Source organism: Callorhinchus milii, unplaced genomic scaffold (assembly GCF_018977255.1).
Source record: "Callorhinchus milii isolate IMCB2004 unplaced genomic scaffold, IMCB_Cmil_1.0 Scaffold54, whole genome shotgun sequence".
NCBI lineage: Eukaryota > Metazoa > Chordata > Chondrichthyes > Chimaeriformes > Callorhinchidae > Callorhinchus > Callorhinchus milii.
Window position 1 is genome coordinate 1 of NW_024704795.1, and position 24,163 is coordinate 24,163.

At 48.7% G+C, this 24,163-nt stretch overlaps 4 protein-coding genes and 1 pseudogene across 4 annotated transcripts; 3 read left to right on the forward strand and 2 right to left on the reverse strand.

Annotated features, from left to right (window-relative positions):
* Positions 1-263: 263 nt before the first annotated feature.
* LOC121851541 lies at positions 264-684 on the reverse strand (annotated as a pseudogene).
* Positions 685-2,193: 1,509 nt separating this feature from the next.
* Positions 2,194-2,575, forward strand: LOC121851548 (histone H4). Its single transcript, XM_042345490.1, has one exon. It carries the CDS (start codon positions 2,209-2,211, stop codon positions 2,518-2,520), a length of 312 nt encoding a protein of 103 aa, XP_042201424.1. The 5' UTR covers positions 2,194-2,208; the 3' UTR covers positions 2,521-2,575.
* Positions 2,576-9,099: 6,524 nt separating this feature from the next.
* LOC103172041 (histone H3) lies at positions 9,100-9,573 on the forward strand. Its single transcript, XM_042345483.1, has one exon. It carries the CDS (start codon positions 9,152-9,154, stop codon positions 9,560-9,562), a length of 411 nt encoding a protein of 136 aa, XP_042201417.1. The 5' UTR covers positions 9,100-9,151; the 3' UTR covers positions 9,563-9,573.
* Positions 9,574-10,236: 663 nt separating this feature from the next.
* On the reverse strand, positions 10,237-10,688 carry LOC121851547 (histone H2A-like). The gene has a single exon (XM_042345489.1). It carries the CDS (start codon positions 10,621-10,623, stop codon positions 10,237-10,239), a length of 387 nt encoding a protein of 128 aa, XP_042201423.1. The 5' UTR covers positions 10,624-10,688.
* Positions 10,689-10,924: 236 nt separating this feature from the next.
* LOC121851543 (late histone H2B.L4-like) lies at positions 10,925-11,396 on the forward strand. Its single transcript, XM_042345485.1, has one exon. The coding sequence runs from the start codon at positions 10,947-10,949 to the stop codon at positions 11,349-11,351; it is 405 nt and encodes a 134-aa protein (XP_042201419.1). The 5' UTR covers positions 10,925-10,946; the 3' UTR covers positions 11,352-11,396.
* The last annotated feature ends 12,767 nt before the right edge of the window (positions 11,397-24,163 follow it).

Sequence of the window (24,163 nt, forward strand, 5' to 3'; positions counted from 1 at the left end):
GTGGACCCGAAGCGTCGACGCGCTTTCCTCCCACAATGAACGCATGTGGATGGTTCAAGACACGATCCACAGAAAGACAGATCTCGCTGTATCGGCACCGGCCGTTACTGTACATTCGGTTTAACAGTGGTTTGGGCTGTAGATGCGTTAAGCTGAGGAGGAGTGTCAAGTGTACAGTTTGCTGGAGAGGCCGCTCTTTCCGTTTGACTATTTGGTGGCTCTTAAAAGAGCCTTTGTTCTTACACAGTGTGGAGACGGAGGGTCTAAGCGCGCTCCCCGCGGATGCGGCGGCCAGCTGGATGTCCTTGGGCATGATGGTGACCCGCTTGGCGTGGATAGCGCACAAGTTGGTGTCCTCAAACAGCCCCACCAGGTAAGCCTCGCTGGCCTCCTGAAGCGCCATGACGGCAGAGCTCTGGAAGCGCAGGTCCGTCTTGAAATCCTGAGCGATTTCCCGCACCAGGCGCTGGAAGGGCAGTTTGCGGATCAGCAGCTCGGTGGATTTCTGGTAGCGGCGGATCTCCCGGAGAGCCACGGTGCCGGGACGGTAGCGATGCGGCTTCTTCACGCCCCCGTGGCCGGAGCGCTCTTACGAGCAGCTTTGGTGGCCAACTGTTTGCGGGGAGCTTTGCCGCCGGTGGATTTCCGCGCCGTCTGCTTTGTCCGCGCCATCTTCTGACTCCCGCAAACAAGACGAGCTGTGAATGGCGAGTGCACTGTGAGCAGCGGCTCTTATAGAGGCCACAGCGCAACGATTGGCTGCAGTCAGGGGAGGAGAGAGTCACCGACACAGGGAAGAGAGATCAGCCTCTGAGCTGCGAGCTCCACCTCCAGCTTCTCAACAAGCATTTCAGACAGGGACTGAATCACCCTCACGAATCACATTGAAAATAAGTAGTGATGTGAGAATGATATCAAAACATTGTGACTCCCATTGTTTGTTTTTTAGAAAAATAAGGCCTATTTACGGAAATGCTGACGGTTTCTCTGTGTCCGAGTTTGTCTGAAAACATTCTGAAGACGTTCGACAGCTTCAGGAATCCTGCAGTGGGACGGTTGGCACACTCACCCTCGCAAGCGCGAGGACCTGGGCCAGGGTTTCCGGACGGGGCCAAATGTTAGCAAAATTTCCTTACCCTTCCCGCCTCTGTTTACCGAGCAGTAACTAGGCACCCGCTTGTTAGTCGATTGGCGCATCGCTTTTCCGGTGGTAATAATCCCGTCAATAAAAGGAAAGAAGAATTTGGTCCCTCAATCCTTTGACTGTTTGCGGATTTTCCTCTGTCCATGTTCTGTGCTGCAGTCTCCCGGAGTTTGTGACTGTTTGGCAGCGCAGTGAGTGACAGGAGGCTCTGAGATAGGAGCTCGCCACAGTGTCAGTGTTCTCACAGATAGGACAAAGGAGAAAGGATTTCACTGGTTCTGTCTGTGTACTCCACGGTTAGTAATAATAATAATAATAATAATAATCCTTGCATTTGATATTTTCACATTAGGAGGACGTCCCAAAGCGTTTGACAGAACACACTGTAAAGTGAATTGCCTCACAGAAAATTCAAAAAGCCTGCCAGTTTCACTACATTCTCCTTCCCATCAATAGCTACAACAGTGGGAAATATACAGCGGTGGTATCGCAAAACACAGCGTTGATCATTCGGCGAAAAATAGAAAAAAACTGAGAAGTTTCCGAGCTCGAGATTCTGGCTAAACTCTGGCAGTGACACAGACTCTGAGCCTCATCTTATACCTTCAACCTCTAATATTCCATGTCCGTGCCTGTAACATGCTGGGAATTCAGGAGCATTTGCGTTTATTTTGAGGGAAGCCACATTAACAGTTAACAGTAACTCCTTCTGGTCAGTGAGGTTGAATGGTATTTCCCGCGCACATTCCAGCTGGAGAGCTGCTTTAACATTACTACTTGATGGGAAACCATGGGGTTTAGAGGTTCACATGGCAATTGAATTGGGGTTCTTTTGGTTTCCGGTTTGCTTTTGCGAAATTGTTTGAACAATTGGCAATTGTGGGAAACTGCGGGAGGAGCTGAGCTGCGGCAGCTGTTGTGTGTCTGTGTGTGTGTGTCACTGTGACCGTCTCCTCCCCTCGGCAGCTCTGCTCTGCCTTCCTCAGCCAGGTCGGGGCGCCCTGTATAAAAGCAGCCAGAAGCTGCGTGTCCGTCATTCGACTGCTGTTGAGTGGAGGAGAGACATGTCTGGCCGAGGCAAAGGAGGCAAAGGTCTGGGGAAAGGCGGCGCTAAGCGTCACCGCAAAGTGCTCCGTGATAACATCCAGGGCATCACCAAACCAGCCATCCGCCGCCTGGCGCGGCGTGGCGGAGTCAAGCGCATCTCCGGCCTGATCTACGAGGAGACCCGCGGGGTGCTGAAGGTTTTCCTGGAGAATGTGATCAGGGATGCGGTCACCTACACGGAGCACGCCAAGCGCAAGACCGTCACCGCCATGGATGTGGTGTACGCTCTGAAACGCCAGGGCCGCACTCTGTACGGATTCGGCGGCTGAACATCTCCTGAACGTCAAGACACAAAGAACAAAGGCTCTTATAAGAGCCGCCCAAGTGCTCATATCAAAGGCTGTAACTTCCAAACGAAACTCGTCTGGCGTCAGGCGTTTGTCCTTCACTATATATAATGTGGTCGCTCCAGCGGGAGCCCGAATAAGATTGTCCACAGACAAACCACAGCTTAGTGTTTCTGTATCCAACTTGTCATGACTTCTGTTACTATGAATCTCACACGGACAGCCTCCATGTTCCCGAAGGTTATGTTGCTAAGGAGCTGGAGAATTGGAAACCTTGAGCCACGTAGAATGAATAGAATATTACGGCACAGAAGGAGGCCATTCGGCCCATTGTGTCTGCCGGCTGTTTGAAAAGAGCCACCCAAGTCAGTCCCCTGCTCTCTCCCCATCGCCCTGCAAACTGGTTCTCTCCAAATAATGATCGATTTCTCTCATAAAGTGGCCATCGGCGTCCACCAGCCTTTCACACAATGGATTCAAGATCCAAACAACTCCTTGTGTGAAAACATTTCTCCTCACCTCCCCTCTGTTTCTTTTAACTCGGTGTCCTCGGGTTACTGACCCACCCGCCAGTGGGAATAGTTTCTCCTTCACTCTATCGAATCCGCTCCAAATTCTGAAAACGCTATTTAAAAAAACCAATAATAAATTGGTCATTTTCAATCCATGACTGTTTGTGGAACACTGCTGTGTGCAATTGGCTGCCGCGTTCGGTCACAAATGTAGAGTCAATACGCTTTGCAGTATATTCTGTGAAGTGCTTTGGGAAGGCTAGGGATGTGAAAAGCGCTGTATCAAATGCAAGGATTATTATTAGTATTATTAAATCTCCGCTTAACCTTTCCTGCTCCAAGGAGAATAATCCGAGCTTCTCAAGCCTCTCCTGATAACTGAAGTCCCTCATTCCTGGTACCATCCTGGTAAATCTCCTTCACATCCTCTCCAGTATCTCGCAGGTTCCCATTGTTAGTGGGACCAAAGGATCTTGTGTCTCATGCCTCAGCTCTACAGCAACAACAAATGACACGATCTTCAGACGGGAATTGAAGGAGGCAAGCTTGGGGGTGAAGTGCAGGGATTGTGGGGTAGAGTTCCAGACTGTGGGGGCAGGGATGCTGAATGCCTGACCACAATGGGATATGATGAAATTGTGTATTGTGGTCTCAATGGCCTATGGTGAGAGGCAGTGGTGGAGATGGGCAATGTTGCAGAGGTGTGGAAAGACGGAACAGTTCATGGCATGAATGAAGGGTTTGAAGGGTAGCTGAAGATCGAAAAGGACACCGAGGTTTCGGATTGGCTCCGTGAGGTGAAGAGTGCAGCCATGAATGGTGGTGTCTGCATTACTGCCGATGTGTCAGCTCATCTTCCATGTTTTCAGTTGTTTTGTGACAGATAGTCCTGATATATGTTCATTGGCACACATACACACTGACTCACACACGTACATACCCATGCATACACACGTACACACATACTAACGCATTCACACACACATATATATATGCACATATATACCTACAAACGTACATACACACACACACACACACACACATGCACACTTAGACACACACACGAAAACATACACACACACACACATTCACACACACACACACATGCACATGCACACTCACACACACGTACGCACCCACACACATGCACACTCACAAACACGTACAGGCAAGCAGGGCAATGGGAGAGCAGCACAGAGTGGGAGACGCAAACTGTGGGATTGGGAGCAAGAACATTATCAGGCGTGGACGGCTCGGGTCGGGGCGACAGCCATGTGCCCACAGAGGCCAAGAGCGAGCGATCAGTGGGACAGGATCAGCACACGGTCTATGGGTATACACACACAACAGAGACACATAAATTTATCGAATCAAAACCCATTTAATATGCTGTTGAGTGATGCAGTATTGACAATTGTACATCTTACATTAAGTGCACATACTCCACACTCAAAAAATGAACACAAGGCAGAAAATCAGGATTCCTGTTTGCATATTATATTTCAGTTGCTGGAGACAGACACAGGGAACACTTCGGCAACAATCATACTCACTCTGGATAACTGGCCTGGTCTCTGTATAACAGGCCTGGTCTCTGTATAACAGCGCTGGTCTCTGCATAATAGACCTGGTCTCTGTAAGGCTGCTCTGGTCTCTGTATTAGTGGCCTGGTCTCTGTATAAGAGGCCTAGACTCTGTATAACAGCGCTGGTCTCTGCATAATAGACCTGGTCTCTGTAAATCTGCTCTGGTCTCTGTATTACTGGCCTGGTCTCTGTATAAGAGGTCTGGTCTCTGTATAACAGGCCTGGTCTTGGAATAACTGGCCTGGTCTCTGTAAAACTGGCCTGGTCTCTGTATAACAGCTCTGGTCTCTGTATGACTGGCCTTGTCTCTGTATTAGAGGTCTGGTCTCTAAATAAGAGGCCTGGTCTCCGAATAACTGGCCTGGTCTCTGTAAAACTGGCCTGGTCTCTGTATAACTGGCCTGGTCTCTGTATAACAGGCCTGGTCTCTGTTTAACTCGCCTGGTCTCTGTATAAACGGCCTGGTCTCTGTAAATTGGCCTGGTCTCTGTAAAAACAGCCCTGGTCTCTGTATAAGTGGCCTGGTCCATGTATAACAGGTCTGGTCTCTGTATAACTGGCCTGGTCTCTGTGTAACAAGCCTCGTCGCTGTAAAACTGGCCTGGTTTCTGTAAAACTGACCGGCTCTCTGTATAACAGCTCTGGTCTCTGTACAGCTGGCCTGGTCTCTGTATAACAGCTCTGGTCTCTGTATGACTGGCCTTGTCTCTGTATTAGAGGTCTGGTCTCTGAATAAGAGGCCTGGTCTCCGAATAACTGGCCTGGTCTCTGTAAAACTGGCCTGGTCTCTGTATAACTGGCCTGGTCTCTGTATAACAGGCCTGGTCTCTGTTTAACTCGCCTGGTCTCTGTATAAACGGCCTGGTCTCTGTAAACTGGCCTGGTCTCTGTATAACAGCCCTGGTCTCTGTATAAGTGGCCTGGTCCCTGCATAACAGGTCTGGTCTCTGCATAACTGGCCTGGTCTCTGTATAACAGCTCTGGTCTCTGTATGACTGGCCTTGTCTCTGTATTAGAGGTCTGGTCTCTGAATAACTGGCCTGGTCTCTGTATAACTGGCCTGGTCTCTGTAAAACTGGCCTGGTCTCTGTATAACTGGCCTGGTTTCTGTATAACAGGCCTGGTCTCTGTTTAACTCACCTGGTCTCTGTATAAGAGGTCTGGTCTCTGTATAAGAGGCCTGGTCTCTGTATTACTGCCCTGGTCTCTGTATTACTGGCCTGGTCTCTGTATAAGAGGCCTGGTCTCTGTATTACTGCCCTGGTCTCTGTATAACAGCCCTGGTCTCTATATAAGTGGTCTGGTCTCTGTATAACAGCCCTGGTCTCTGTATAGCAGCCCTTGTGTCTGTATTACTGGCCTGGTCTCTGTATAAGAAGCTTGTTCTCTGTATAAGAGGCCTGGTCTCTGTATAAGAGGTCTGGTGTATCAAGCTATAATAATAATAATCCTTGCATTTAATATGTAGTGCACTGTCATGACTTGATGGCATCTCAAAGCGCTTCACAGAATATGCTGTTAAATGAATTGACTGTATATTTTGTTGGTGAAATCCGGCAGCCAATGGTGCACAGCAGTGTGCCACAAACAGGAGTGGATTGAGTGACCGGATTATTGTTCTTGAAAAGATTTCTTGGTCGGCAATAATACCTTCAAGCAGCAGCAAAACACACAGGCTTTTTCGGATGCACACACACAGCAATATCACTTAGACGTGGAGGGATTATCTATTTGATACTCACGTATAGATAGCAAGACATGAACACGGAGTATTGATTCCGTGTTTGTGTACAAGATTAGAGAGCCTCTGAAATGAATTCAAATTAATATGACACACAATCAGTATTCTCACAAATTATCAACTATAGAAACAATCCACAGGCCCACACTTGCAGCAGATACACTGCCACCATCACAAGCAACTCACCTGCAAGCACCCAGTAGCATTCCTAGACATTGCAACACAATACCTTACCAATCAGGATACATTGTTGAAAGGACGTGCACAACCTACAACACAGAGTGACATTTTGTCAGGAACACCAAATTTGAAAGTTTTTTTTTGAGGAGAGTTATTGTTAAATAAAGCCTGTCAACCTTTGCTGTCAATAGGGTTGGACTGTAGAGTGTCACTAACTGATTGGGTATGTTTAAGGGAAAGCTGGAATCCTAGAAAAGTCCTGCATGTTGTGGGTAATGGAAATTTCCAACAGACAGTGTGTCCGGCCTGACTCAGTGGTTGGTCTCTCGCCGCTGGGTCAGAAGGTTGCTGGTTCAAGCCGTAGTTTGGGACATCGTCTCAACTGACTTTCCAATGCAGTGCTGGGGCAGTGTTGCACTGTCGAAGGTGCCGTCCTTTGGATGAAAAGTTAAACTGAGGTCCCGGCTGCTTGTTCAGTTGGAAGATAAAGATTGCATGGCACTAAACTACTTCCAATGTGGGGCATGAACCCACAACCTACTGGCTCAGAGGTGAGGCTGCTAAAACTGAGCCACACTGACAGACGTACACTTTATTGTCTTTCAGATTAAACTTCAGGACATGAGTAAGGAATGTTGTCCACAGCTGATGATGGATATTTCACTGTTTATCTACAGATTTGTGCTCAAGAGGAATATTTGAACTTTGGGCTTCGAGAGAAACAGATCTGAGTTCAACTCCACTCAACATGTTAAAAAGACAACTTACTCACAGGATAACAGGGAGCTCACATGATTTACCTGCAGATTCAGACAATCAGTGGAGTCCTGTAGCTCAGTGGTTAGAGCACTCGCTTTGCAAGCGAGAGACCTGAGTTCAATTCCAGGCAGAGGGCGAAACCTTGGGCAAATTTCCTTACTCCACACAGAGCCTAATAATAATCCCTCCAAAACAATACAATAATAAATTGGTCATTTTCAATCTACGACTGTATGTGGGACATTGCTGTGCGCAATTCGCTGCTGCGTTCGCCCACAAATACACAGCTAATTCACTTTACAATATGTTCTGTGAAGCGCTTTGGGACGTCCTCCTGACGTGAAAAGCGCTATATCAAATGCAAGCATTATTATTATTATAATCAGATGTTACCCACATGAGAACCAAACACAATATCAGAGGCATAGACCATCTGGAAAAATTCAACATTCAGTAGTATTTATCTTGATGTTGAATATCCTGTTATTGAGTGTAGCCTCAGAGAATCAGTCAAACTTTGTAACAAAAGTCGATTTAAAATTAACACTGGATAAGGAGAAACATTATACCATAGTGTCATGTCTGAACTTTCAATGTTCATATACTTACAGAATTTCAGATCGTGTAAAATTATCATATTGCAAGCAGTGACAGGATTATATGTGATTCCAAGAAAAAAAAGAGTTTGTTTGAGTCAATTAATGAGAAGTTCATTTTTGTCCACAATAAAGTCACAGGCTGTTTGTCCCTGTGTGTGTGCACACAGGTGCCCCCTGTCCTGCCCCAGTGTCTCGGCCGCCTGCAGTCACCCGCCGTTCCACACCATTGGAAACCGCACCAAATTCACTCAGATAAAGAAAGGAGTAAATGAGATCCTTCTTCGGGTTAAGATTAAATCGGTTTCATTAAAGTGATTGATGTGCTCATGATTATCATTTTAATTGTGTGCATCACCAGGAGGCTTTCTAAGGAATGAATGTAACCTTGTGGGTGGGTCAGAGCCTCTGTCGCTTGGGGGGAAGCTACCAAAGAGGTATCAAAGAGCAGGAAATGGGAAGACACTGTGTGGTGTTGTAACACGGTAGAAAATAATAATAATAATAAGAATAATCCTTGCATTTGATATATCGCCTCATCATATCTTTGACACGACTCAAATCGCTTCACAGAGTACACTGTAAAGCCACTTGACTGCATTTATTTGGTGAGGGAATCGCAGCAGTCAATTTCACACAGCAGTGTTCAACAAACAGTCTGGATTGAGTGACCAAATTCTTCTTTCCTTTTATTGACGGGATTATTACCACCGGAAAAGCGATGCGCCAATCGACTAACAAGCGGGTGCCTAGTTACTGCTCGGTAAACAGAGGCGGGAAGGGTAAGGAAATTTTGCTAACATTTGGCCCCGTCCGGAAACCCTGGCCCAGGTCCTCGCGCTTGCGAGGGTGAGTGTGCCAACCGTCCCACTGCAGGATTCCTGAAGCTGTCTTCAGAATGTTTTCAGACAAACTCGGACACAGAGAAACCGTCAGCATTTCCGTAAATAGGCCTTATTTTTCTAAAAAACAAACAATGGGAGTCACAATGTTTTGATATCATTCTCACATCACTACTTATTTTCAATGTGATTCGTGAGGGTGATTCAGTCCCTGTCTGAAATGCTTGTTGAGAAGCTGGAGGTGGAGCTCGCAGCTCAGAGGCTGATCTCTCTTCCCTGTGTCAGTGACTCGCTCCTCCCCTGACTGCAGCCAATCGTTGCGCTGTGGCCTCTATAAGAGCCGCTGCTCACAGTGCACTCGCCATTCACAGCTCGTCTTGCTTGCGGGAGTCAGAAGATGGCGCGGACAAAGCAGACGGCGCGGAAATCCACCGGCGGCAAAGCTCCCCGCAAACAGTTGGCCACCAAAGCTGCTCGTAAGAGCGCTCCGGCCACGGGGGGCGTGAAGAAGCCGCATCGCTACCGTCCCGGCACCGTGGCTCTCCGGGAGATCCGCCGCTACCAGAAATCCACCGAGCTGCTGATCCGCAAACTGCCCTTCCAGCGCCTGGTGCGGGAAATCGCTCAGGATTTCAAGACGGACCTGCGCTTCCAGAGCTCTGCCGTCATGGCGCTTCAGGAGGCCAGCGAGGCTTACCTGGTGGGGCTGTTTGAGGACACCAACTTGTGCGCTATCCACGCCAAGCGGGTCACCATCATGCCCAAGGACATCCAGCTGGCCCGCCGCATCCGCGGGGAGCGCGCTTAGACCCTCCGTCTCCACACTGTGTTTGAACAAAGGCTCTTTTAAGAGCCACCAAATAGTCAAACGGAAAGAGCGGCCTCTCCAGCAAACTGTACACTTGACACTCCTCCTCAGCTTAACGCATCTACAGCCCAAACCACTGTTAAACCGAATGTACAGTAACGGCCGGTGCCGATACAGCGAGATCTGTCTTTCTGTGGATCGTGTCTTGAACCATCCACATGCGTTCATTGTGGGAGGAAAGCGCGTCGACGCTTCGGGTCCACGACCCTGCGTCAGCACGGACCCGAAACGTTGACTCGCTTTCCTTTCTCCATTGATGCTGCCCGACCTGCTGCTGTGCTTTGCTTTCAGATTTCCGGCACCGCAGTATTTTGCAGCGGTGTGTGGCTCACATGCATGCGGCATTATTGCAGCGTCTTCGACGCGACGCACAAAGAGGAACTCTGAACTGCACCCGGACTCCCCAAGTCATCCCAAAGCCCGCAATTATTATATCCGCCCATTCAACTTGATGTGGCGTAAGAGATATGGCTGGTGCGGGCCCTGTCTCCGCAACTGCCGAGCGAGCTCCCTGCACTGGAGGTCGCTTTGCTGAAACGGCAAACGGCTCTTTCCTGGACCGTGTGGGTGGCTCTGAAAAGAGCCTTTGGTTGGTTAGGAAAACCTCGGATGATTTACTTCTTCTGAGGATGAGAGGAGGTTTTCTTGGGCAGCAGCACAGCCTGGATATTGGGCAGCACGCCGCCCTGAGCGATAGTCACTCCCCCCAGCAGCTTGTTCAGCTCCTCGTCGTTGCGGACGGCCAGCTGCAGGTGCCGGGGGATGATCCTGGTCTTCTTGTTGTCGCGGGCGGCGTTACCCGCCAGCTCCAGCACCTCAGCGGTCAGATACTCGAGCACCGCGGCCAGATAGACCGGGGCTCCGGCCCCCACGCGATCAGCGTAGTTGCCTTTACGGAGATGTCTGTGGACGCGGCCCACGGGGAACTGCAGTCCGGCCCGGGAGGAGCGGGACTTGGCCTTGGCTCGGGCTTTACCTCCGGTCTTCCCACGTCCTGACATTTTGACTAAGATTCCGACACCAACCAGAGCGGATTCTGTGCTTAAATAGGCTCCGAGCGTCAGGCCCTTCATTTCCTGCCCAATCAGATCTCCTCGCACTGCAGCCCCAGCCCCCTGTCTCTACGTCACATCGGGCTCTCAGCCAATCACAGCACAGAGGCTGGGAGGCTGGGGATTGGTTGCCAACCCCCGGGGTCCCATTGGGGAACCGATTATGCTAAAGAGGGATGAACGGACTGCTTTGCTGGGATTGGATGGCGATAATATATAAGTAGACGTTCAGCCACTGCCCGACACTGTGTCGGTGGTATCAAGAGAGCAGAATGGCTGGTGAGGGCAAAACCGATGCCAAAGCCGCTAAATCCGAGGGCAAAGGAGCGCCCAAAAAAGGCAGCAAGAAAGCGATTCGCAAACCGCAGACTGCGGGCAAGAAGCGCAGGAGGTCGAGGAAGGAGAGTTACTCCATCTACGTGTACAAGGTGATGAAGCAGGTCCACCCGGACACCGGCATCTCCTCCAAGGCCATGAGCATCATGAACTCCTTTGTGAATGACATCTTCGAGCGCATCGCGTCCGAGGCTTCCCGCCTGGCGCAGTACAACAAGCGCTCGACCATCACCTCCAGGGAGATCCAGACCGCCGTGCGCCTGCTGCTGCCCGGGGAGCTGGCCAAGCACGCCGTGTCCGAGGGCACCAAGGCCGTCACCAAGTACACCAGCTCCAAGTGAGGGCTCACAGTCACTCCATCTACACACAAAGGCTCTTTTCAGAGCCACACACCACCTCTCCGACAGAGCTGTAGCAAAAACGCCTTAAACTTGTGTGTGCACTGACGATATACAGCGCCTTGGCTCGTCGTCCCGACCTGAAAGGCACTGTACCAATTTAGTCTGTAGCTCCACCGGTGCTCATTTCAGCTGCCCTCAGCGCCTAACCCTCTCTTGTCCTTCAATCCCAATGTCCTGAGAATGTCTTAAAGCAATGAGAGTAGTTGTGCGAGTACAAGATATCCCCTGTTTTATGTCAATTAATTTCGGAGGCTTGTGATTACTGGGGACAAAGGATTTGTTGGGTGGGGAAGAGAGATATATAAGATATTCTACTGAAATTTCATCAATTTGTATGAAAAATTGTATCAATTTCAAATTATATCAATTTCATCAATCCTTTGTCCGCAGTAATCACAAGCCTCCGAAATTAATTGACATAAAACAGGGGGATATCTTGTACTCGCACAAATACTCTCATTGCTTTAAGACATCCTCAGAAATCTGAAATTCCAACCCTATTGACAGCAAAGGTTGACGGGCTTCATTTAACAATAACTCCTCAAAAAAAAACTTTCAAATTTGGTGTTCCTGACAAAATGTCACTCTGTGTTGTAGGTTGTGCACGTCCTTTCAACAATGTATCCTGATTGGTAAGGTATTGTGTTGCAATGTCTAGGAATGCTACTGGGTGCTTGCAGGTGAGTTGCTTGTGATGGTGGCAGTGTATCTGTATAACTGGCCGGGTCTCTGTATAACTCGCCTGGTCTCTGTATAACTGGCAGGGTCTCTGTATAACTGGCCTGGTCTCTGTATAAAAGGCCTTGTCTCTGTATAACTGGCCTGGTCTCTGTATAACTGGCCTGGTCTCTGTATAAAAGGCCTGGTCTCTGTATAACTGGCCTGGGCTCTGTATAACAGCCCTGGTCTCTATATAAGAGGTCTGGTCTCTGTATAACAGCCCTGGTCTCTGTATAGCATCCCTTGTGTCTGTATTACTGGCCTGGTTTCTGTATTACTGGACTGGCGTCTGTATAACAGCCCTGGTCTCTGTAAAGCTGGCCTGGTCTCTGTATTACCGCTCTGGTCTCTGTATTACTGGCCTGGTCTCTGTATTACTGGCCTGGTCTCTGTATAAGAGGTCTGGTCGCTGTATAAGAGGCCTGGTCTCTGTATTACTGCCCTGGTCTCTGTATAACAGCCGTGGTCTCTATATAAGAGGTCTGGTCTCTGCATAACAGCCCTGGTCTCTGTATAGCAGCCCTTGTGTCTGTATTACTGGCCTGATCTCTGTACAAGAAGCTTGTTCTCTGTATAAGAGGCATGGTCTCTAGAGGTCTGGTGTATCAAGCTATAATAATAATCCTTGCATTTAATATGTGCTGCACTGTCATGACTTGATGGCATCTCAAAGCGCTTCACAGAATATGCTGTTAAATGAATTGACTGTATATTTTGTTGGTGAAATCCGGCAGCCAATGGTGCACAGCAGTGTGCCACAAACAGGAGTGGAGTGAGTAACCGGATTATTGTTCTTGAAAAGATTTCTTGGTCGGCAATAATACCTTCAAGAAGCAGCAAAACACACAGGCTTTTTCGGATGCACACACACAGCAATATCACTTAGACGTGGAGGTCTCTGGTCTCTGTATAACTCACCTGTTCTCTGTATAACTGGCCGGGTCTCTGTATAACTGGTCTGGTCTCTGTATAACTCGCGTGGTCTCTGTATAACTGGCCGGGTCTCTGTATAACTGGCCTGGTCTCTGTATAAAAGGCCTGGTCTCTGTATAACTGGCCTGGTCTCTGTATAAAAGGCCTGGTCTCTGTATAACTGGCCTGGGCTCTGTATAACAGCCCTGGTCTCTATATAAGAGGTCTGGTCTCTGTATAACAGCCCTGGTCTCTGTATAGCAGCCCTTGTGTCTGTATTACTGGCCTGGTCTCTGTATTACGCGAGTTATACAGAGACCAGACCAGTTATACAGAGACCCGGCCAGTTATACAGAGAACAGGTGAGTTATACAGAGACCAGAGACCTCCACGTCTAAGTGATATTGCTGTGTGTGTGCATCCGAAAAAGCCTGTGTGTTTTGCTGCTTCTTGAAGGTATTATTGCCGACCAAGAAATCTTTTCAAGAACAATAATCCGGTCACTCAATCCACTCCTGTTTGTGACACACTGCTGTGCATCATTGGCTGCCGGATTTCACCAAAAAAATATACAGTCAATTCATTTAACAGCATATTCTGTGAAGTGCTTTGAGATGCCATCAAGTCATGACAGTGCACTACATATTAAATGCAAGGATTATTATTATTATAGCTTGATACACCAGACCTCTTATACAGAGACCAGGCCTCTTATACAGAGAACAAGCTTCTTGTACAGAGACCAGGCCAGTAATACAGAGACCAGGGCTGTTATACAGAGACCAGGGCTGTTATACAGAGACCAGACCACTTATATAGAGACCAGGGCTGTTGTACAGAGACCAGAGCAGTAATACAGAGACCAGGCCTCTTATACAGAGACCAGGCCAGTAATACAGAGACCAGGCCAGTAATACAGAGACCAGGGCAGTAATACAGAGACCAGGCCTCTTATACAGAGACCAGACCTCTTATACAGAGACCAGGCCAGTAATACAGAGACCCGGCCAGTTATACAGAGACCCGGCCAGTTATACAGAGACCCGGCCAGTTATACAGAGACCAGGCCAGTTATACAGAGACCAGGTAAGTTATACGGAGACCAGGCCTTTTATACAGAGACCAGGCCTTTTATACAGAGACCAGGCCAGTTATACAGAGACCCGGCCAGTTATACAGAGACCAGACCTCTTATATAGAGACCAGGCCTGTTATACAGAGACCAGGCCAGTTATACAGAGACCAGGTCAGTTTTACAGAGACCACAGCTGTTATACAGAGACCAGGCCAGTTATTCGGAGACCAGGCCTCTTCAGAGACCAGACCTCTAATACAGAGACAAAGCCAGTCATACAGAGACCAGAGCAGTAATACAGAGACCAGGCCAGCCTTACAGAGACCAGAGCTGTCATACAGAGACCATGCCAGTTTTACAGAAACCAGGCCAGTTTTACAGAGACCCGGCCAGTTATACAAAGACCAGGTGAGTTATACAGAGACCAGGCCAGTTATACAGAGACCCGGCCAGTTATACAGAGAACAGGTGAGTTATACAGAGACCAGGCCAGTTATACAGAGACCAGAGCATTAATATAGAGACCAGGACTCTTATACAGAGACCAGGCCTCTTATAGAGAGACCAGGTCTGTTGTACAGAGACCCGGGCTGTTATGCAGGGACAAGACCAGTTATACAGAGACTAGAGCATTAACACAGAGACCAGGCCTCTTACACAGAGACGGCGTCTTATACAGAGACCAGGCCACTTATACAGAGACCAGGGCTGTTATACAGAGACCAGGCCTCTTATACAGAGACCAGAACTCTAATACAGAGACAAGGCCTGTCATACCGAGACCAGAGCAGTAATACAGAAACCAGGCCAGCCTTACAGAGACCAGAGCTGTTATACAAAGGTCAGGCCAGTTTTACAGAAACCAGGCCAGTTTTACAGCGACGAGGCTTGTTACACAGAGACCAGGCCAGTTATACAGAGACCAGACCTGTTATACATGGACCAGGCCACTTATACAGAGACCAGGGCTGTTATACAGAGACCAGGGCTGTTATACAGAGACCAGGCCAGTTTACAGAGACCAGGCCGTTTATACAGAGACCAGGCCGTTTATACAGAGACCAGGCGAGTTATACAGAGACCAGGCGAGTTATACAGAGACCAGGCCTGTTAAACAGAGACCAGGTCTGTTATACAGAGACCAGTTCTGTTATACAGAGACCAGGGCTGTTATACAGAGACCAGGCCAGTTATTCGGAGACCAGGCCTGTTATACAGAGACCAGGACAGTTTTACATAGACCAGGCCAGTTATTCGGAGACCAGGCCTCTTATTCAGAGACCAGACCTCTAATACAGAGACAAGGCCAGTGATACAGACACCAGAGCAGTAATACAGAGAACAGGCCAGCCTTACAAAGAGCAGAGCTGTTATACAGAGAGCAGGTCAGTTTTACAGAGACCAGAGCTGTTATACAGAGACCAGGCCAGCTGTACAGTGATCAGGCCTGTTACACTGAGACCAGGCCTGTTATACAGAGACCAGGCCTGTTATACAGAGACCAGTCCTTTTATACAGAGACCAGGCCAGTTATACAGAGACCCGGCCAGTTATACAGAGACCAGGTAAGTTATACAGAGACCAGGCCTTTTATACAGAGACCAGGCCTTTTATACAGAGACCAGGCCAGTTATACAGAGACCCGGCCAGTTATATAGAGACCAGGCCTGTTATACAGAGACCAGGCCTGTTATACAGAGACCAGGCCAGTTATACAGAGACCAGGGCTGTTATACAGAGACCAGGTCAGTTTTACAGAGACCACAGCTGTTATGCAGAGACCAGGCCAGTTATTCGGAGACCAGGCCTCTTCAGAGACTAGACCTCTAATACAGAGACAAAGCCAGTCATACAGAGACCAGAGCAGTAATAGAGAGACCAGGCCAGCCTTACAGAGACCAGAGCTGTCATACAGAGACCATGCCAGTTTTACAGAAACCAGGCCAGTTTTACAGAGACCCGGCCAGTTATACAAAGACCAGGTCAGTTATACAGAGACCAGGCCAGTTATACAGAGACACGGCCAGTTATACAGAGACGAGATCAGAGCATTAATATAGAGACCAGGACTCTTATACAGAGACCAGGCCTCTTATAGAGAGACCAGGTCTGTTGTACAGAGACCCGGGCTGTTATGCAGAGACAAGACCAGTTATACAGAGACTAGAGCATTAACACAGAGACCAGGCCTCTTACACAGAGACGGCGTCTTATACAGAGACCAGGCCACTTATACAGAGACCAGGGCTGTTATACAGAGATCAGGCCTCTTATACAGAGACCAGAACTCTAATACAGAGACAAGGCCTGTCATACCGAGACCAGAGCAGTAATACAGAAACCAGGCCAGCCTTACAGAGACCAGAGCTGTTATACAAAGGTCAGGCCAGTTTTACAGAAACCAGGCCAGTTTTACAGCGACGAGGCTTGTTACACAGAGACCAGGCCAGTTATACAGAGACCAGACCTGTTATACATGGACCAGGCCACTTATACAGAGACCAGGGCTGTTATACAGAGACCAGGGCTGTTATACAGAGACCAGGCCAGTTTACAGAAACCAGGCCAGTTTACAGAGACCAGGCCGTTTATACAGAGACCAGGCCGTTTATACAGAGACCAGGCGAGTTATACAGAGACCAGGCCTGTTAAACAGAGACCAGGCCTGTTAAACAGAGACCAGGCCTGTTATACAGAGACCAGTTCTGTTATACAGAGACCAGGGCTGTTATACAGAGACCAGGCCAGTTATTCGGAGACCAGGCCTGTTATACAGAGACCAGGACAGTTATTCGGAGACCAGGCCTCTTATTCAGAGACAAGACCTCTAATACAGAGACAAGGCCAGTGATACAGACACCAGAGCAGTAATACAGAGAACAGGCCAGCCTTACAAAGAGCAGAGCTGTTATACAGAGAGCAGGTCAGTTTTACAGAGACCAGGGCTGTTATACAGAGACCAGGCCAGTTTACAGAGACCAGGCCGTTTATACCGAGACCAGGCGAGTTATACAGAGACCAGGCGAGTTATACAGAGACCAGGCCTGTTAAACAGAGACCAGGCCTGTTTTCAGAGACCAGTTCTGTTATACAGAGACCAGGGCTGTTATACAGAGACCAGGCCAGTTATTCGGAGACCAGGCCAGTTATACAGAGACCAGAGCATTAATATAGAGACCAGGACTCTTATACAGAGACCAGGCCTCTTATAGAAGAGACCAGGTCTGTTGTACAAAGACCCGGGCTCGTATGCAGAGACAAGACCAGTTATACAGAGACTAGAGCATTAACCCAGAGACCAGGCCTCTTACACAGAGACGGCGTCTTATACAGAGACCAGGCCACTTATACAGAGATCAGGGCTGTTATACAGAGACCAGGCCTCTTATACAGAGACCAGAACTCTAATACAGAGAGAAGGCCTGTCATACCGAGACCAGAGCAGTAATACAGAAACCAGGCCAGCCTTACAGAGACCAGAGCTGTTATACAAAGATCAGGCCAGTTTTACAGAAACCAGGCCAGTTTTACAGCGACGAGGCTTGTTACACAGAGACCAGGCCAGTTATACAGAGACGAGACCTGTTATACATGGACCAGGCCACTTATACAGAGACCAGGGCTGTTATACAGAGACCAGGCCAGTTTACAGAGACCAGGCCGTTTATACAGAGACCAGGCGAGTTAAACAGAGACCAGGCCTGTTATACAGAGACCAGGCCTGTTATACAGAGACCAGGCCTGTTATACAGAGACCAGGCCAGTTATACAGAGACCAGGCCAGTTTTACAGAGACCAGGCCAGTTATTCGGAGACCAGGCCTCTTATTCAGAGACCAGACCTCTAATACAGAGACCAGGCCAGTAATACAGAGAACAGAGCGGTAATACAGAGACCAGGCCAGCTTTACAGAGACCAGGGCTGTTATACAGAGACCAGACGTCTTATATAGAGACCAGGGCTGTTATACAGAGACCAGGCCTTTTAAAATGAGCCCAGGCCAGTTATTCGGAGACCAGGCCTCTTATTCAGAGACCAGACCTCTAATACAGAGACCAGGCCAGTAATACAGAGAACAGAGCGGTAATACAGAGACCAGGCCAGCTTTACAGAGACCAGGGCTGTTATACAGAGACCAGACGTCTTATATAGAGACCAGGGCTGTTATACAGAGACCAGGCCTTTTAAAAAGAGCCCAGTCCAGTTATACAGAGACCAGTCCTTTTATACAGAGACCAGGCCAGTTATACAGAGACCCGGCCAGTTATATAGAGACCAGGCCTGTTATACAGAGACCAGGCCTGTTATACAGAGACCAGGCCAGTTATACAGAGACCAGGGCTGTTATACAGAGACCAGGTCAGTTTTACAGAGACCACAGCTGTTATACAGAGACCAGGCCAGTTATTCGGAGACCAGGCCTCTTCAGAGACCAGACCTCTAATGCAGAGACAAAGCCAGTCATACAGAGACCAGAGCAGTAATAGAGAGACCAGGCCAGCCTTACAGAGACCAGAGCTGTCATACAGAGACCATGCCAGTTTTACAGAAACCAGGCCAGTTTTACAGAGACCCGGCTAGTTATACAAAGACCAGGTGAGTTACACAGAGACCAGGCCAGTTATACAGAGACCCGGCCAGTTATACAGAGAACAGGTGAGTTATACAGAGACCAGGCCAGTTATACAGAGACCAGAGCATTAATATAGAGACCAGGACTCTTATACAGAGACCAGGCCTGTTTTTCATGGACCAGGCCACTTATACAGAGACCAGGGCTGTTATACAGAGACCAGGGCTGTTATACAGAGACCAGGCCAGTTTACAGAGACCAGGCCGTTTATACAGAGACCAGGCGAGTTATACAGAGACCAGGCGAGTTATACAGAGACCAGCCCTGTTAAACAGAGACCAGGCCTGTTATACAGAGACCAGTTCTGTTATACAGAGACCAGGGCTGTTATACAGAGACCAGGCCAGTTATTCGGAGACCAGGCCTGTTATACAGAGACCAGGACAGTTTTACATAGACCAGGCCAGTTATTCGGAGACCAGGCCTCTTATTCAGAGACCAGACCTGTAATACAGAGACAAGGCCAGTGATACAGACACCAGAGCAGTAATACAGAGAACAGGCCAGCCTTACAAAGAGCAGAGCTGTTATACAGAGAGCAGGTCAGTTTTACAGAGACCAGAGCTGTTATACAGAGACCAGGCCAGCTGTACAGTGATCAGGCCTGTTACACTGAGACCAGGCCTGTTATACAGAGACCAGGCCTGTTATACAGAGACCAGTCCTTTTATACAGAGACCAGGCCAGTTATACAGAGACCCGGCCTGTTATACAGAGACCAGGCCAGTTATACAGAGACCAGGTAAGTTATACAGAGACCAGGCCTTTTATACAGAGACCAGGCCTTTTATACAGAGAGCAGGCCAGTTATACAGAGACCCGGCCTGTTATACAGAGACCAGGCCAGTTATACAGAGACCAGGCCAGTTTTACAGAGACCAGGCCAGTTATTCGGAGACCAGGCCTCTTATTCAGAGACCAGACCTCTAATACAGAGACCAGGCCAGTAATACAGAGAACAGAGCGGTAATACAGAGACCAGGCCAGCTTTACAGAGACCAGGGCTGTTATACAGAGACCAGACGTCTTATATAGAGACCAGGGCTGTTATACAGAGACCAGGCCTTTTATAAAGAGCCCAGGCCAGTTATACAGAGACCAGTCCTTTTATACAGAGACCAGTCCTTTTATACAGAGACCAGGCCAGTTATACAGAGACCCGGCCAGTTATACAGAGACCCGGCCAGTTATACAGAGACCCGGCCAGTTATACAGAGACCAGGCCAGTTATACGGAGACCAGGCCAGTTATACGGAGACCAGGCCAGTTATACAGAGACCAGGCCTTTTATACAGAGACCCGGCCAGTTATACAGAGACCAGGCCTCTTATACAGAGACCAGAACTCTAATAGAGAGAGAAGGCCTGTCATACCGAGACCAGAGCAGTAATACAGAAACCAGGCCAGCCTTACAGAGACCAGAGCTGTTATACAGAGATCAGGCCAGTTTTACAGAAACCAGGCCCGTTTTACAGCGACGAGGCTTGTTACACAGAGACCAGGCCAGTTATACAGAGACCAGACCTGTTTTTCATGGACCAGGCCACTTATACAGAGACCAGGGCTGTTATACAGAGACCAGGCCGTTTATACAGAGACCAGGCGAATTATACAGAGACCAGGCGAGTTATACAGAGACCAGGCCTGTTAAACAGAGACCAGGTCTGTTATACAGAGACCAGTTCTGTTATACAGAGACCAGGGCTGTTATACAGAGACCAGGCCAGTTATTCGGAGACCAGGCCTGTTATACAGAGACCAGGACAGTTTTACATAGACCAGGCCAGTTATTCGGAGACCAGTCCTCTTATTCAGAGACCAGACCTGTAATACAGAGACAAGGCCAGTGATACAGACACCAGAGCAGTAATACAGAGAACAGGCCAGCCTTACAAAGAGCAGAGCTGTTATACAGAGAGCAGGTCAGTTTTACAGAGACCAGAGCTGTTATACAGAGACCAGGCCAGCTGTACAGTGATCAGGCCTGTTACACTGAGACCAGGCCTGTTATACAGAGACCAGGCCTGTTATACAGAGACCAGTCCTTTTATACAGAGACCAGGCCAGTTATACAGAGACCCGGCCAGTTATACAGAGACCAGGCCAGTTATACAGAGACCAGGTAAGTTATACAGAGACCAGGCCTTTTATACAGAGACCAGGCCTTTTATACAGAGACCAGGCCAGTTATACAGAGACCCGGCCTGTTATACAGAGACCAGGCCAGTTATACAGAGACCAGGCCAGTTTTACAGAGACCAGGCCAGTTATTCGGAGACCAGGCCTCTTATTCAGAGACCAGACCTCTAATACAGAGACCAGGCCAGTAATACAGAGAACAGAGCGGTAATACAGAGACCAGGCCAGCTTTACAGAGACCAGGGCTGTTATACAGAGACCAGATGTCTTATATAGAGACCAGGGCTGTTAGACAGAGACCAGGCCTTTAAAAAGAGCCCAGGCCAGTTATACAGAGACCAGTCCTTTTATACAGAGACCAGTCCTTTTATACAGAGACCAGGCCAGTTATACAGAGACCCGGCCAGTTATACAGAGACCCGGCCAGTTATACAGAGACCCGGCCAGTTATACAGAGACCAGGCCAGTTATACGGAGACCAGGCCAGTTATACGGAGACCAGGCCAGTTATACAGAGACCAGGCCTTTTATACAGAGACCCGGCCAGTTATACAGAGACCAGGCCTCTTATACAGAGACCAGAACTCTAATAGAGAGAGAAGGCCTGTCATACCGAGACCAGAGCAGTAATACAGAAACCAGGCCAGCCTTACAGAGACAAGAGCTGTTATACAAAGATCAGGCCAGTTTTACAGAAACCAGGCCCGTTTTACAGCGACGAGGTTTGTTACACAGAGACCAGGCCAGTTATACAGAGACCAGACCTGTTTTTCATGGACCAGGCCACTTATACAGAGACCAGGGCTGTTATACAGAGACCAGGGCTGTAATACAGAGACCAGGCCAGTTTACAGAGACCAGGCCGTTTATACAGAGACCAGGCGAATTATACAGAGACCAGGCGAGTTATACAGAGACCAGGCCTGTTAAACAGAGACCAGGCCTGTTATACAGAGACCAGTTCTGTTATACGGAGACCAGGCCTGTTATACAGAGACCAGGCCAGTTATACAGAGACCAGGCCAGTTTTACAGAGACCAGGCCAGTTATTCGGAGACCAGGCCTCTTATTCAGAGACCAGACCTCTAATACAGAGACCAGGCCAGTAATACAGAGAACAGAGCGGTAATACAGAGACCAGGCCAGCTTTACAGAGACCAGGGCTGTTATACAGAGACCAGACGTCTTATATAGAGACCAGGGCTGTTATACAGAGACCAGGCCTTTTAAAATGAGCCCAGGCCAGTTATTCGGAGACCAGGCCTCTTATTCAGAGACCAGACCTCTAATACAGAGACCAGGCCAGTAATACAGAGAACAGAGCGGTAATACAGAGACCAGGCCAGCTTTACAGAGACCAGGGCTGTTATACAGAGACCAGACGTCTTATATAGAGACCAGGGCTGTTATACAGAGACCAGGCCTTTTAAAAAGAGCCCAGTCCAGTTATACAGAGACCAGTCCTTTTATACAGAGACCAGGCCAGTTATACAGAGACCCGGCCAGTTATATAGAGACCAGGCCTGTTATACAGAGACCAGGCCTGTTATACAGAGACCAGGCCAGTTATACAGAGACCAGGGCTGTTATACAGAGACCAGGTCAGTTTTACAGAGACCACAGCTGTTATACAGAGACCAGGCCAGTTATTCGGAGACCAGGCCTCTTCAGAGACCAGACCTCTAATGCAGAGACAAAGCCAGTCATACAGAGACCAGAGCAGTAATAGAGAGACCAGGCCAGCCTTACAGAGACCAGAGCTGTCATACAGAGACCATGCCAGTTTTACAGAAACCAGGCCAGTTTTACAGAGACCCGGCTAGTTATACAAAGACCAGGTGAGTTACACAGAGACCAGGCCAGTTATACAGAGACCCGGCCAGTTATACAGAGAACAGGTGAGTTATACAGAGACCAGGCCAGTTATACAGAGACCAGAGCATTAATATAGAGACCAGGACTCTTATACAGAGACCAGGCCTGTTTTTCATGGACCAGGCCACTTATACAGAGACCAGGGCTGTTATACAGAGACCAGGGCTGTTATACAGAGACCAGGCCAGTTTACAGAGACCAGGCCGTTTATACAGAGACCAGGCGAGTTATACAGAGACCAGGCGAGTTATACAGAGACCAGCCCTGTTAAACAGAGACCAGGCCTGTTATACAGAGACCAGTTCTGTTATACAGAGACCAGGGCTGTTATACAGAGACCAGGCCAGTTATTCGGAGACCAGGCCTGTTATACAGAGACCAGGACAGTTTTACATAGACCAGGCCAGTTATTCGGAGACCAGGCCTCTTATTCAGAGACCAGACCTGTAATACAGAGACAAGGCCAGTGATACAGACACCAGAGCAGTAATACAGAGAACAGGCCAGCCTTACAAAGAGCAGAGCTGTTATACAGAGAGCAGGTCAGTTTTACAGAGACCAGAGCTGTTATACAGAGACCAGGCCAGCTGTACAGTGATCAGGCCTGTTACACTGAGACCAGGCCTGTTATACAGAGACCAGGCCTGTTATACAGAGACCAGTCCTTTTATACAGAGACCAGGCCAGTTATACAGAGACCCGGCCTGTTATACAGAGACCAGGCCAGTTATACAGAGACCAGGTAAGTTATACAGAGACCAGGCCTTTTATACAGAGACCAGGCCTTTTATACAGAGAGCAGGCCAGTTATACAGAGACCCGGCCTGTTATACAGAGACCAGGCCAGTTATACAGAGACCAGGCCAGTTTTACAGAGACCAGGCCAGTTATTCGGAGACCAGGCCTCTTATTCAGAGACCAGACCTCTAATACAGAGACCAGGCCAGTAATACAGAGAACAGAGCGGTAATACAGAGACCAGGCCAGCTTTACAGAGACCAGGGCTGTTATACAGAGACCAGACGTCTTATATAGAGACCAGGGCTGTTATACAGAGACCAGGCCTTTTATAAAGAGCCCAGGCCAGTTATACAGAGACCAGTCCTTTTATACAGAGACCAGTCCTTTTATACAGAGACCAGGCCAGTTATACAGAGACCCGGCCAGTTATACAGAGACCCGGCCAGTTATACAGAGACCCGGCCAGTTATACAGAGACCAGGCCAGTTATACGGAGACCAGGCCAGTTATACGGAGACCAGGCCAGTTATACAGAGACCAGGCCTTTTATACAGAGACCCGGCCAGTTATACAGAGACCAGGCCTCTTATACAGAGACCAGAACTCTAATAGAGAGAGAAGGCCTGTCATACCGAGACCAGAGCAGTAATACAGAAA